The sequence below is a fragment of the Brachyistius frenatus genome, unplaced genomic scaffold (assembly GCF_029030835.1).
Source record: "Brachyistius frenatus isolate BFR_SWC_R1_liver_20210118 unplaced genomic scaffold, ASM2903083v1 Contig_8, whole genome shotgun sequence".
Lineage (NCBI taxonomy): Eukaryota > Metazoa > Chordata > Actinopteri > Embiotocidae > Brachyistius > Brachyistius frenatus.
Genome location: NW_027210607.1, coordinates 1,910,633 through 1,925,092, shown reverse-complemented (window position 1 = coordinate 1,925,092; position 14,460 = coordinate 1,910,633). Strand labels below are relative to the sequence as shown.

Sequence of the window (14,460 nt, the reverse complement as noted above, 5' to 3'; positions counted from 1 at the left end):
CTTCACCCATTACATTGAAAATTGATTTTCAGAAGCAGTTTCATTTGAAGCTAAAACTTTAGAAATGAAGGGTTAGCTTTGGGTTCGTGCTGCCAACTGAGCCAGACTCATCGTCCCTGTTTGGTGTTAAGCCATGAACTTTTTTTGTCACATGTCAGCTGCTCTTGCTTCTTATCATCTCTCTAAAATAGTTATTCAGTATACAAAAAAAGTACCTTAAAAAGAGGAGAGATTGTTCAGAAATGATATTAGTGTTTTTGTCTTTTTAGTGTTGCAAAACAAGTAGACAAAAATGAATGAAAATACATCTTTAGGTGGGATTGACGAGATATAGTCCTTGTCAACATAATGAGAGACCACCGGCTCATTCACAGTGTTTATTGGTTAATTATAGCAATTTTACTTGACTTAATAGTAATAAACGATTTATCATTAAGTGATTTATAACAGGGTCTTTGAATTTGATATAGCCTCTGTGTAACTGTGATGTAACTACAATCTGCTTTCAGTTCAGATGTGTTGGAAGTGGTCAGGAAACGTTACACCTCGGACTTAATGGAGGAGTGAAATTCCCATAGAATGAAGGCAAAATCAAAACTTCAAAAGCCGTGCAGTATGATATCAGATGAATGAAGAACATGATGAACCTGGCTGACATTAATGCACGGCAATGTCTTTAAGACAGAGGTTTCCAAACTCAATCAGATCATGTAACACTATAGAACAAACAGAATTTTCCACTGCATATTTATTCATAGAACAAAATTCACTGATGTAACCATGCAATACCATCAGAAAGGTTAAATAATAACAACAAAAGGTTGCTGTTTCAAAATGAAATAACAGATTTACTATATTTACTATACTGACTCCTTTTCAGCATTGAAAGGTTCATCTGACCTGTCAGGTCCGGTGTTGCTATTTTAAAAGTCCCTCTCGTTCACAAATCAGTGACTAAAAAAATTGTATCTGCGTTGAGCTAAATGTTGGCCTCATGCTCTGTGTAGGACATTTTGGGACTTCCATGAGTTGCACTGCGATTGTCAGATTTTTCAGGAAGAGCTGTCACCAGGTGGAGCCTCATGTACTGTTCCACACTTTCTTAACATTATTCTTTAAGCTTGAGTTCAAACGTTTTAAGAAAACTAAAATACAAAATATCAAACAAACTCTAAAGGCGTGTTCTTACATGGACGACACTGTATGATGCAATCAGCTTTAATTAAAACTCTTCATGTGTTTGTCAGATTCAGAGGTCAGCGCGCTCCGTCGCAACGCTCTGTCCATCCTGATGGCCTCAGAACTGGTCGCCCGTGACCCTCCCTCGGCCGCCTTGGGGCCCGGTGGCACCCGGTACCTGCTCAGCTTGGCCCAGGTGGCCCTCAGCACCAGCGTGGAGCTGCCTGAGCTATGGGACCGCCGGCAGCCGAGCCAGCTCCTGGAGCGTCTGCTGCGGTGTTCGCAGTACGAGGTGAGGGAGCTGGCGGTGGAGGGGGTCCTGAGGAGGCTGGAGGAGGAAGAGGAGGAAGAAAAGAAGAGGGGGAGGCCTCAGTGGTTGGATGAGACCACCCTGTCGAACTTGACCAGCCTGGCTCTTCATGAAACACACCCCCAGTGTCTGGCCAAGGTGAGACCACACACACACACACACATTTACACTAAAGCATTGTAGGAAGTGTGTTTGTTTGTTGTGTGTTGTTTTGAGAGCCTTTATATGTGTCTGGTTGTTTTATAGATGTGTGTGCGCGCGTGCGTGCGTGCGTGTGTGTGTGTGTGTGTGTGTGTGTGTGTGTGTGTGTGTGTGTGTGTGTGTGTGTGTGTGAGCAGCACATAATCCCCTGTTGATCCCTGTGTGAGGCTCTTAAAGCCCTGTCATCACATAATGGGGGAACTCCTTCCAAGAAGTATGTTTTTCCTCTTTGACACAGTTTCACTGAACCACAGTGACATTTGCTGCAAATTGATTAAATGTCAGAATCCCTCTCGCCGAGGCTTGCGTGAGACACTAATCGGTCGCAGGGGGAAACGCTGAGCGTACTGGCAGCGAAATGACTCCCCGCTCTCACTTCCACATACTCCTGAGGAGGTGGGTAGGCTTCTACTCCAAACAGGTTCTGGACAGGAAAACGAAGCCTATTTCCTGTTTGGGTACAGAAGGTCGTATTTCAGCACGTTCATAAAGCGAAGACAGGCTACCAACAGACCTGCTCTGGTCCTCGTGTCGTAAACACGACTCGGCGCTGCTGCCTCTCTGCTGTGTTTCTCCAGACTGCTGTGTGTTTTATATGAGATGTGTTTTAGCTTCCTTTTCTTTCTTTCTTTTTTGGAAGTATATGTGTGTTTGGTTGTGCATTCTTCGCCAGGCTCTGCTTTACAGGCCAGCCGTTAATGTTTAATGTGTCGGCACCGTTAAGTGGAGCCTCCCTTGCGCCAAGGACACGCCAACCCAACAGGCCTGTTGCCATAGCTCGCCCTGGACTCCACTGAGGAATTCTGGGAAAAAGTGTAGGCCAAGGACTTTTCTGTCCAGTGACGCTTCCAGAGTCAGAAGGAAACTAAGCTGTCTTCTTATATAAGATGTAGACAGTCCAGACCAGTTAATTGCACCTGAAAAATGTATCATCAGCGTATTTCATTTGAAATGAAATATCAGATACTAAAGTCTCAGCTTTAATTTGAAAAGGTTTACATTGATATTGAAAGAAGTGTGTGACATACTGACCCTTTAACATATCTTTATATAGTGATATGATTTGGAAGGTTACTTTTCAAATGTAACAGGTTACAGATTAATAGTTACCCTGTTTAAAATGCAACAACTAAAATATTTTAGTTACTTTATCAAAGTGATTTAAATCGTTACGTTTGATTAGTTTTCTAACAAATGTTTTAAACTGGAAAATAAAACTCAAGAGTTCTTAAAAAATAGATGTAAACTCATCAGTTCAAACCTCCCAACAGAAATCGATACTGATTACTCTCAAACGTTTATTAAAACTTCTTCATTGGAACTTGAATTAAGATGTGAATGTTTTGATTTTAAAGCACAACCACCAAAACAAATCACAATCTGTCGATCACAGTGAAGGAAAAATGTTCTCAAACCAAATCCACATTCAAGTCGACTTCATGCTGAGTGATAATATAACTATCAACAGGGCTAAGTCAAATGAACGGAGCCTGTACAGACGTGGACAGAAGGCGAAAAGACGTAAAGCAGCAGAATTAATTTTATTTTCCTGAAAACAATATATTCAGATGTAATCCCTTTATTATAACCAACATTTTGAATGACAACTGTAATTGAATTACATCTTCTTCTTTTTTTCCATAACTGGAGCAGATTACATTTAAAGTACATGGATTTTATAATTTAATTACGTAACTCCATTTCATGCAACTAGTTCCTCCTGACACTGGATAGGAGATATTTAAATGGGAGCGATATTAAAATAGAATATAGACTTGAGGAGCTTCAGATATATTCATGTAACACTTGAAAAAACTAATCTTTTATTTTATTTCTGTACACACTTAATAGACATTGTGGGATTTCCTGTTGGATTTTTTTTTTATTATTATTATTTGTCAAAATCTTATCTGTGTGTTTGTTTTATCTGCTTTGGTCCAAGATCTCACTGAATACCTGGCAGAAGCAGCAAAATCTTAATGACTAAAAAGACAGAAAGAGCCAGACAGCTGTGTAGTGCAGGCTGAGCAGAGTGTAACTTTTATATTTGTTTGTGTGTGTGTGTGTGTGTGTGTGTGTGTGTGTGTGTGTGTGTGTGTGTGTGTGTGTGTGTGTGTGTGTGTGTGTGTGTGTGTGTGTGTGTGTGTGTGTGTGTGTGTGTGTGTGTGTGTGTGTGTGTGTGTGCCTGTTCATGCAGTGTGGGCGTCACTGTTTATTTGCATGTTACAGCTATGGAAGTCTGCACGCCTGAGTTGGCATGTTTTCCTGTGACTGTGTATATTTGAGTATGTGGGCAGTCGAGTGTGTTGCAAGACGGCAGCTCATTAAAGCAGGTTGTAAAAGTCAGAAGCAGCCGAGATGGTCGGACCAGCTGGGTTGGAGCTCACAGTCGAATACCTGGCAGACAGACGGCTGAATGAACGGTGAAAAACACACAGGCGGGATTTAAACCAAAATAATCTGCACAAAGGAAAAGAAAAACTAGTGGAAGTTTTTCAGTTAAAGCAGCTATAAAGAAAGAGAAAGGCTGCGGCCAAATGAATAATGACACTGGCTTGGCATTACTGGTCCAATGATTGATTGACTCTTATTGGAGTTGAAAGGAGCCAATAGATTTCATGAAGTATTGTCTGAAGAAGACGCTGTACGTCCACCATAGCCACCCTGACAAGGGATATGTGCTGCTGTGGTTATTGGACATTACTTTGTGGTACATTAGATCATTTCCAAATGACTTGTTTCCAACCGTATGGAATATGGACAGTTTTTGTTATGTGTGTACTCTATGTACTATTGTAAGGAACAGTAAATTATAGGTTTAGCTGTCTTGAGCGAGTGTATGAGCAGTTTCGTTTAATTTGCATTAATAGATTTTTTTTTTTTTTTTCATTTGGGTGCAGTGGAAAAAACTGATAGCACAACATTTGTAATATCATCAGCTTATAAAGTTGGTTGTTATTTAATACATGTTGTCACCGTGAGATTGCTTATTTTCCCATCCACAGAAATGAACTAAAATGTATTTCTGGTTAGTAAAAGTTCCATATTGCCTCTGCTTTGGTTTCCACCAACTCTCTTTAGCAGCTAAATGCTCCACTGTGTTCACCATGCAGCTAGATGCTAGTGCTTAATTTGTCGATCCCCCGCTACAACTACAAATTAGGGTAATGTAATCTATTAATGTGGCTGTAAGCAAACTACACAGACACTGTCAAGATAGTTCGCCTTTAATTAAAACAAGAGCAGAGGGAAATTGCAGTATAGGTTAATAAATCTCTGTGGGTTTGTCACTACTATCAGCCCTTTTTATATCACAAACAGTGTTTTGATCAGTTGTTAATATTAAAACAAATGACTTCTGCTTTAATAGATTTTTTTTTTAGACACTAGGGGGCATTGGAACAAACTGAAACCAATACTGTTAGCTTGTGCTTGCCCATCCAAACGAAATGGATGAATATTAATGTTCATTTAAATGTTTCAGTAAAGTCCAAGGTTCCTTTTGCTTTTGTCTATGTGTTGGTTTCCAACTGCCCTCTTTAGCTGCGAAATACTCCACGATGTTCACCATACAGCTGGCTGCTAGTGCTAGCTTTGTCGGATGCTAGCGTGCAGTCAGCTTTATCTGAAGTTTTTTTTTTTGCCAGCTTCAGTTGTTAATAGGTTAATACAATATATATATATATAGCTTTAAGGAAACTGTGCATACACTGACAAGATAATTAAAAACCAAAACAAAGAGCTGAACAATGCTTCACAGAAGTAAGGGAAACTATAAAATTGGTTGATAAATCTGGGTTTGTCACCACTATCAGCCCTTTTACAGCAAAAACAGTCTTTTGAACAGCTGTTTATATTTAAAGAGTGATATGTGCAGATTTAATATTTGCTAAATGGTTGAATAAGAACAACTCATGAATCCTATCCGATTCGCTTTTTTGTGGAGCTGAATTATTAGATGGTGGCGCACATTGATACAGCAGCTCAGTCCTAAGACTGAGAAACAGATTATTCCCAAGAGCTGTAGCCTCCATCAACCTACAACCGACAATGACTATAAACCGTCTTCCTTACTCGTATGTCTTCAGTTTAATATTTGTATTTGTGTTCCATTGATTGATTTGTATTTCTTAAACTGCATGATGATACATTTTTGATATACCGAACAACCAGACCCACCGGCGTCCGTCAGAGCAACAGCTGAAGAGGTCTACCATGCCGCCTCGTCGTTTTACTGCTCCCGTGCACAAATATACACACACACACACACACACACACACACACACACACACACACACACACACACACACACACACACACACACACACACACACACACACACACACACACACACACACACACACACACACACGTACACACACGTACACAGATGTTTGCACACAGACACTGAATGCTCCCGCTCGCCCTGCCCTCCACTCACGCAGATCCTATAAAGCAAGCTTTATTTTAAAGCTCTAATAACAGGTTAGGGCCTTGAAAGAAATAATAATCACAGAGATATGCAGGAGGAATGTCAACACGTGTTCTCGGCTGGATGTGTGTTTTGAAACGGGGGTCTCTCGCGCGGCGGAAAACAAGTCTTTTCCTCCTCATGCTTGGTGACCTGACTCCCTCTCAGGATGAGTTACTGGGAAAAGCAAACAGCATGGGAAAGATGGAGGGGTGGACGGAGGTGGTGCAGTGAGGGGTGAAGAAACAGAAGATCAAGTTCAGGAGGTTAAGCTGAGAGGAAGGAGGGAAGATGCTGCTGCCTGAATGAAAGTGTGAGACGGAGATGAAAGTTCTGCTCATCTCTATGTATTCATATTACGTGTGTGTGTGTGTGTGTGTGTGTGTGTGTGTGTGTGTGTGTGTGTGTGTGTGTGTGTGTGTGTGTGTGTGTGTGTGTGTGTGTGTGTGTGTGAGAGAGAGAGAGAGAGAGAGCGAGGCAGCTGTGTACCCGTGGTTTGGGTGTGCGTAGGGAGGATCTGACCGGTGGGGTAAAAATACCATTGGGGCAACTTGCCAGTCGCACTGCAGAGAGGACACCAAAGCTGTGTTGATAGATGGCCCTCGGCAGCTTCCCTCACCACTGACTGTGTGTGTGTGTGTGTGTGTGTGTGTGTGTGTGTGTGTGTGTGTGTGTGTGTGTGTGTGTGTGTGTGTGTGTGTGTGTGTGTGTGTGTGTGTGTGTGTGTGTGTGTGTGTGTGTGTGTGTGTGTGTGTGTGTGTGTGTGTGTGTGTCAGAGTCAGAGTAAGATGGAGGTGAATAGGAGTGACTACATCAGTATATTACACAGTATCTGTTTCCTCACTCAAGTGTCTCATCCGTCCTTTCAGGTCCTTCAGGCGTTGTGTGTGTTGAGCTCCAACCGTGAGCTCCTGTGGCGGGACGGTGCGAAGATTTTGTCCCAGGAGGAGGTCCTGCTGAACCTCCTCACGCTGGCTCAGACCTCCGCTCACAGGTCAGAGACAACAGACTCAGACACCTAACGCACACATATTCTCTGATGTCATCATGAAGTCAGCACCATGTGATTCTCTTTTAGAGCCAGAAATATAAAAAGTCCAATGTTTATGTCACTGCAAGTGATTGTGACCCCTAAAAAGTCTAATTTCCAAAATAAACTATATAGAATATACACAACATTTTTTTGTATGAAATCATCATTAGTTGGAGAAAAATAATAATATAGAACATAGCTAATCATATTTGATCCTTCTGAGTAACAATTAAGTTCACCTGCCCTGTTCAGCACCATAAGTCATATTTAACATTTTAAGAAATTAATTATAACACACTATAATGTACTCATGAGAAAATACAAAGATATTTGTAGTGAATTTCTCAGCAATTACAATGTCTCTTATGAAGCATAAAAACAGTTAGTGAATGATCAATAAGACATAATAAAAAAATCAGTAATCACATTTATTGATTATTGTATTGATTTTTTTTTTTTGTCCATCTTTCACTTCAAGCAGTGCTCACCAGTGATTGGCTCTGCCCACCAAGTTCTGTGCAGGTCAAAGTTTAACCATTTAGAATGTTGGTATAAATGTGTTATAAAATATTTATTTGAACTGTTCATACACATATAAATCATTCATAGCGCAAGAATATGTCCATTCATTCATGAAAAGTCAATCTCGACCTCAGCTCTTACAGGAATTCTTCCAGATTTTGTGGCTTTCATCAATTTTACTTTAATTCAACTTTATTTACATGGTGCCAAATCACAACATAAGTCCTCTCGGAGTACTTAACACAGTGAGGTCAACAGAACTTTACAACATTACAAAGAGGAAGCCAACAATTCAACGTTTAGCAGGTAAGCCATATCCGGAAGGAAAAACTCCCTTTTAACAGGAAAAAACTTTCTGACGGCACCTGCGTGGTGGGCGGCCATCTGCCTTTACTGGTTGGGTTTAGGGGAGAGCAGAGAGAGAAAAGAAGAGAATAGACAGACAACAATCAATAAACAGTGGGTCTGTTGATGGGGCCAGTAACCACAGATCAAGAACATGCACCAAAAAAAAGGACAAAACTATGGAAGGGGGAAGGCATAAAGACAATAAGATGCAATGGTGTCATATAAATGCATGGAAAGTGAAAGAGAGAGGAAAGTAGAGAAACTCAGTGCATCATGGGAGCTCCCCCAGCAAACTCGGCCTATAACACGACTAAGGGATGAGTCAAGCGCACCTAAGCCAGCTCCAACTGTAAGCTTTGTCTAAAAGGAAAGTGTAGCAGGTCTGAGCTACCGTGGGGGTTCCCTGGAGACAGACGACGCGCTCGGTTAGACGTTCGGGTGTAAAATGCCTTTATTTGCCCGGCCCACACAACAATGTCTCTGTCCTCTCGCCTCCTTCTCCCTGCTCCCCTTTATAGGGGAGAGCTCATCAGCCCACATCCACCTCAGCTGTGCTCATCAGTTCATATTCGGCTCAGCTGTGCTCATTGCACCTTCCCGGCACCGTTCCCTCAACCACTCCTCCCACTCTCTACCCCCTGCAGCTGAGCTAACCACACCCCACCACCACAGAAAGTTTGAAGTCTAATTTCAAAATGGAGAGGGTGTCTGCCTCCCAAACCCAAACTGAGAACTGGTTCCACAGGAGAGGGGCCTGAAAACCAAACTTTACTTTTGGGTAACTTTTGATACCAGCAATATTTTATAAAAATATCTTTGAGATAAGATGGAGCTTCTCTCTGTTTCGAGAACACAGTGTCACCGATTTAAAAGACTCCTCCCATGAGAGTGTAGTTACAATCATCTTGAGATATTTGTAATTATATTTATACATGCGGTTGTGTTCAGGAGACAGCTGGGCTGCTCTTCCCACATCTTCTCCACCATCTCCACTGTATTTACACAATGTGGGCCCTGACAGCTGTGCGCTGGAGCACACAAAGGGGCCACAGCTCCTTCTCCAACTCACATTCACTTCAAGATAAATGCTGTGACTTCCACCTGCAACACTGCTGCTACAACAGTCCCCAAGCAGTCCCAGAGCAGCTGTGATGGATGGAGGAGAGATGAATGTACGACAGGACAAGATGCAACCACACTCTTTCCTCCTTTTCTGTTTTCTTCTTTTTTTTCTGTGGCTTGTAAAAGAGCCCTCACGCTGCTCATTGTCAGGTCTTCATTCAGAGCCAGAATCCATGGAGGAGGGACACGCAGGTTCACCAGCTGCACCTTAACCCCGCACCTGGGCACACCTCAAGCATACTCTGCAGGATCTTTGTGTGTGCCGTATTTTGGTAACCGAGGTGTCCGCCGGCGCCGCAGAAACGTAAAACACGGAAGCGTAAAAAGTGGCTGAAAGACGATATTTGTGCTCACAAAGGTCGTCATCGCACCATTATTCCTCAGTCCCACCTGTCAGGCCTAAAGCATTATATTTGTCAGAGTTTATGAGTCATCGGGCCTCTCTCTCATTTACCACAAACTGATTTGGCACATGCTGTTCCAGTATTTGTGTGTGTGTGTGTGTGCTCATACTGTAAGCCCTTTGACATGCATTGGCACACACACACACCTTTTCTTGACAAGCCACTGCTGTACTTTTCTCACCCCTGACAAGAGAATACAGGCGTGGATAAGGATTGGATTACAAAGGCTTTTAGCCCCGTAAAGCCTTTTCCTGGCCACAATCTCTGGACCCGGGGATCTACTTTCCCTTCAGAGCAGCCCCGGGGTTATGATTAGAGCTGGGGAGGGATGAGATTGGGTTGCTGGCTGCCCTTGTCTGCTGTGTGATTGAATGGCACTCGGGCTATTGTGAATCATAATGTGGTGAATAGCAGCACACTTCTTTTGTGGATTGGAAGTCAGAGCAGTTGAGTGATGTGTGTGTAGCCGGCAGAGCATTAAGTGTGTGTAATGGTTTCCACGGAACAACCTGAGGAGCACATGATCATTTTCAGATGCTCTGCCTGCACAGAGATGTGTTAAAGGGTTGGTTCGCTCAAATTATGAAAAAATATCCACACACCTACAGTGAAGTTCTGCAAGCTTCATTATATTTGGATGAAAAAAAGAACCCCTGAACATCCACCAAGGCTTATTTATCAGTTTAAAATCCCAAAACCCAAACTGGTTCATTAGCTTGTCATAAGGTTATTGGAGAAACGACACAAAAAATATACCGGCTACATTCCAATCAGGCATTTTTTTGAAGTTGATTTCATGTGTTGGACTTTGTGTTTCAGTGTGGAGCTCCACTGTGCAGCCCTGACGCTGGTCTCTCACCTGGTGGTTCGGTTGATGAACTCTGACCCTCAGGTAAAGACCGATTCACAGTAATGATGTGTGACCCTGCTGAGAGGAATCTGTCGGCAGACCTCAGAGGTTCATCTGAAGGTTTGTTTCCACCAGCTGCTTCACTTTAGCTGCAGCTCATAGTTTGGCATATTACTTAATGCCTTGACTGCAGAGCTGTGGTTCCTGAACTGTGGTTGTCACTAGTAACATTTAGCTGCTGCATCTCAATAAGTACTCAGTAGCGAATGCCGGAATGAAGTTATAGTTAATGTTCGAGTGAATCATTTAATTTAATCTTTGCATCAAAGCATTAAAATTGTCCATCCCACATGGAATTGCATGACACAGTAATATGACTCAAGTAACAATGTCCAGACATCCACAAGAAAAATCTTTATAAAAAGAAGCTGTTATCATTATAAGTTTACTCAAGTGTTTTTCTTCACTTATAAAGACAATGCATAATATTTTCTACTTTAGTTAGTGGATATGAATAATAATTCTACTCATTATTGTCAATACTATTATTTAGATTTCATTATTTCTAGTGTTTTCTTTACTCGGCTGATGGTGAAAAGGAGAACACTCAAGTCAGCAAGATTTATTCATTAAGAAAAATGGCAAAACATATCATGGCGGGGGATTTTAGGTCAGTTTAACTGGTGAAATAATGACAGTAAATGTTCAAATCAAACTTTGTTGTAACCAGTAAATGTTTAAGAACTGGGTGAGGATTTGATATTGTTTGAGGACGTTCAAGTAAAATGATATGATGACATCATCATCTTATCAGTGACATCGTAATATACTCATATCAGTGTTAAAAACTAATAATACCGTGATTAAAACTGCTTCCTCACCAGGAGAACTTCTTGTGTCGATAACAATCCGCTATCTGTCCTCCAGGGTGAGAGTGCTGTGGCTTGTTTAACTCAGTGGGGGGCGCTAGTGTGCTCGTGCTGCAGCGATGAGCAGCCAGAGGAGGTGAAGCTGATGGCCGCCAAGGTGCTGGTCAACTGTACGTCTACCCTGCTGACCAGCCCTCATCTGCCGCTGGGTGAGGCTCAGTTCATGCAACATTTAAATAAACTATAACTTTGATGTGATGCTAGAGAAGTAAGCAGGGCATGTTTGTGTTGCAAAAATCATGTCATTTTGTGCGTGTGTGTGTCAGGTCTGTCCACCACAGTGTCACTGTGGAGGAGTCTGTTCATGCTGCTGCAGGATGAAGACCAGGAGGTCCGAGATTCAGCGTCAGACTTCATCTCCAATGTGCCGACTCATCTTCTGAGTGCAGGTACACACTTCCTGTTCTCCATAAATATGTCACAAATGTACCACACCTGCTCAGCCACATGTACACAACCCTGCTTGTAAACATAATATAACCATTTTTTTCACTTGGGATTTCACACTCACTCAGACACAAACATATCACAGCAGATGAGACTGGATTTGTTCCTCTGGTGATTTTAATATTACCTGCACTGCTTTTAATCCCGTCCGGAGTGAGTCTGTGGGTAATTCTTCACTCCCTGGCCGGTAATAATTATAACCACAATTAACTACTGTTCCTCTGTGAACTCTCTGGTCCTGCTGTAATTTAAACCAGAGCCACAGCCTGGTGCTTTAAACGGGATCTCTGAGCTCTTTAATGAAAACATGTCAGGGTGAAACCTCAGTTTTTTTTGGTGAAACTTGTAAATCCAAAAATGCATCTGATAGAAGGAATCATGCCGAAACATTAAAACACATTAACAGGCTATTGTAATGTCAACTACAGGTAAGTCGCCCCTATTCTTCCTCTGGTCAGTGTTTTTAGGCTTTGTTTTGTTACACTTAAGCAAACTGGCACATTACGTTTGCAGAATTAGTTATTAGCGGCTACTGTTGACAGTGTAAACATGTCTGTACAGACAAGCACCAAAGGAAAACTGTGACACTGAAAAAACTGGGTTTTTAAGATTATTAATGGAGGATGATTTTTATGGAGGTTTATTTTCGATGGTCGTTGGAGATAATGATGTCCTCAGGATGCGGAAGTCACAGTGAATAATATCAGTATGTGTTGATAATTCTGGAAAGGAACATTTACCCTCACATAGTATCCCCTTCATCTCTGTGTCAGCACGGTCACTACAAACAGGATTCAGTCATGATGAGTTCACTGACTTCCAGTGAATGTTTAACTCCCCACTCCTGCTTAAGACAACAGCAATAATAGCCACTAATAATAACCACAGAAAGATAAACACACTCATATGTATAAACAGGCACACACAAACATAAAAAAAAACCCACCACAAATGCATGTTAATGCCAAAAGGGTTGATGACATCATTTCGTGCAAACGGTTCCTGGAATGAAGGGCGCTAATTCTAGTTTGGATGCAACAGTGAAATGTGTGTGTGTGTGTGTGTGTGTGTGTGTGTGTGTGTGTGTGTGTGTGTGTGTGTGTGTGTGTGTGTGTGTGTGTGTGTGTGTGTGTGTGTGTGTGTGTGTGTGTGGGGGGGGTTATGTGTCATTGTTTGTGGAATGTCTGAGGTCTGTTTTCTGAAGAAGCATATGATGGTAGGCCTCAGCGAATGGATTGGGCAAACACACACACATACGCACACACAAACAGACACATGAATGGCAGGTCTTATCCTCCCCATCTGAGAGGACTGACAGCTGCCAACTCTCAAGTGCCCCCCTCACAAACAGCGCTCATGCGACTTCCTGTACTCACAACACTTACTTCCTGTATTTTCCCAGCTTCCCCCCAGGAGCCACCCTTATTGTGTCTGTGGCTGCAGATAGTATCTCATAACATAACACAAGATAGCAAAAACATCTCCAGACAAGAAAAAAAGTCTCAGCAACGCTGTTTGTGGATGGGACGGCAGAGTCTCAACTCGAGATGTTATTATTTTAGCCGAAGGCTTGAAATCTTCTTTTTTTTATTTCATAAGACAAATAAGAGAAAAATTCCAAACTTCTCCTTAAAATGTAGAGCCAGGAAACACATTTCCAATTCCTGGAAGTGTTTTGGTACCAGTCTTTACGTGCGTGTATCTGTGTGTTCTATATGTGTTTATGTACATAAGGCCAGACCGGGTCTGTCAGCTAAAAATCAGATAGGAGGTCAACAACACAACGAAGACGGAGAGCTTTTTTTTTTCTTCTCTTCGACAGGAAGAGAACACAATAGGCATAATTACAAAGTGGGTGTCCGAATGCGTGTGTGGAGGAAAGTGAGCGGGACATCCTCCTTTGTCCGTTCATACTCACTGCTCATTTGGAGATTACAGTTCTCGTGTGTCTGTGTGTTAGGATGGGTGTGGGTGGATGACAGGGAGTGTGTTACTTACTTATAGACTACATTTCCTCCTGGACGCTGAGCAGGAAGATACGAGTGTGAGTGTTCTCATTCTTTTGTGTGACCTTTCACACTCGAGCCAAGCCGTTCAAAAAGCCGCAGAGATGATCGTGAAAATTGCACTGGATTCCTGGTTTATTTCAGCGTGTGTCATACACACTTTGCAGGAATGCAGCTCGCAACACGGAAAGAACCAAACGAGACGGTAAATTGGTAATCTTGTATCGGATGAGTGACTTGGCCGGGACAGTCGAATTCCTCATGCAAATGAAAAACAACAGAAAAAAACCCCAAAAAAATCCCATCCCACTGACTGTAGACAAACAAAACCTTTACTTGGGAAAATATGTCATCATTCTTCTTCTAACGCTCCGCAGTGCTCTAAAATTACACAGGCAGCACGGAGCTGGAAGGACATGTTGGTGCTTTGGGAGCACAATGTTATGAAGTCATCCCGATTGTAAGAACGCTCCTGCTGCCGGAGAACATTTCCTAAGCCTGTAATTGTGTGCCAGTGTGCCTTCGTGTGAGTAAAAGGAGAGTTTTAATGTGCAGCGGGTTGAACTGCATGATGCTAGCCAACTGAGAACATGTTAAAACTAGTCACACACTTATTGAGGAGGCGGAAAACGTTCTAA

The 14,460-nt window shown here is 42.2% G+C and overlaps 2 protein-coding genes across 2 annotated transcripts in view; both read left to right on the top strand.

The window, feature by feature from the left end:
• The window catches only part of LOC138615940 (ras and Rab interactor 2-like), a 459,963-nt gene that overhangs the window by 53,241 nt on the left and 392,262 nt on the right, over window positions 1-14,460 (top strand). The window lies entirely within an intron of this gene.
• Window positions 1-14,460, top strand: part of thada (THADA armadillo repeat containing) — a 111,899-nt gene that overhangs the window by 84,190 nt on the left and 13,249 nt on the right. The window contains exons 32-36 of the mRNA XM_069689818.1: window positions 1,248-1,627; window positions 7,031-7,155; window positions 10,410-10,482; window positions 11,368-11,518; window positions 11,636-11,758. Of these exons, the coding sequence (XP_069545919.1) occupies window positions 1,248-1,627; window positions 7,031-7,155; window positions 10,410-10,482; window positions 11,368-11,518; window positions 11,636-11,758 (852 nt within the window). The remainder of the gene's footprint in view (window positions 1-1,247; window positions 1,628-7,030; window positions 7,156-10,409; window positions 10,483-11,367; window positions 11,519-11,635; window positions 11,759-14,460) is intronic.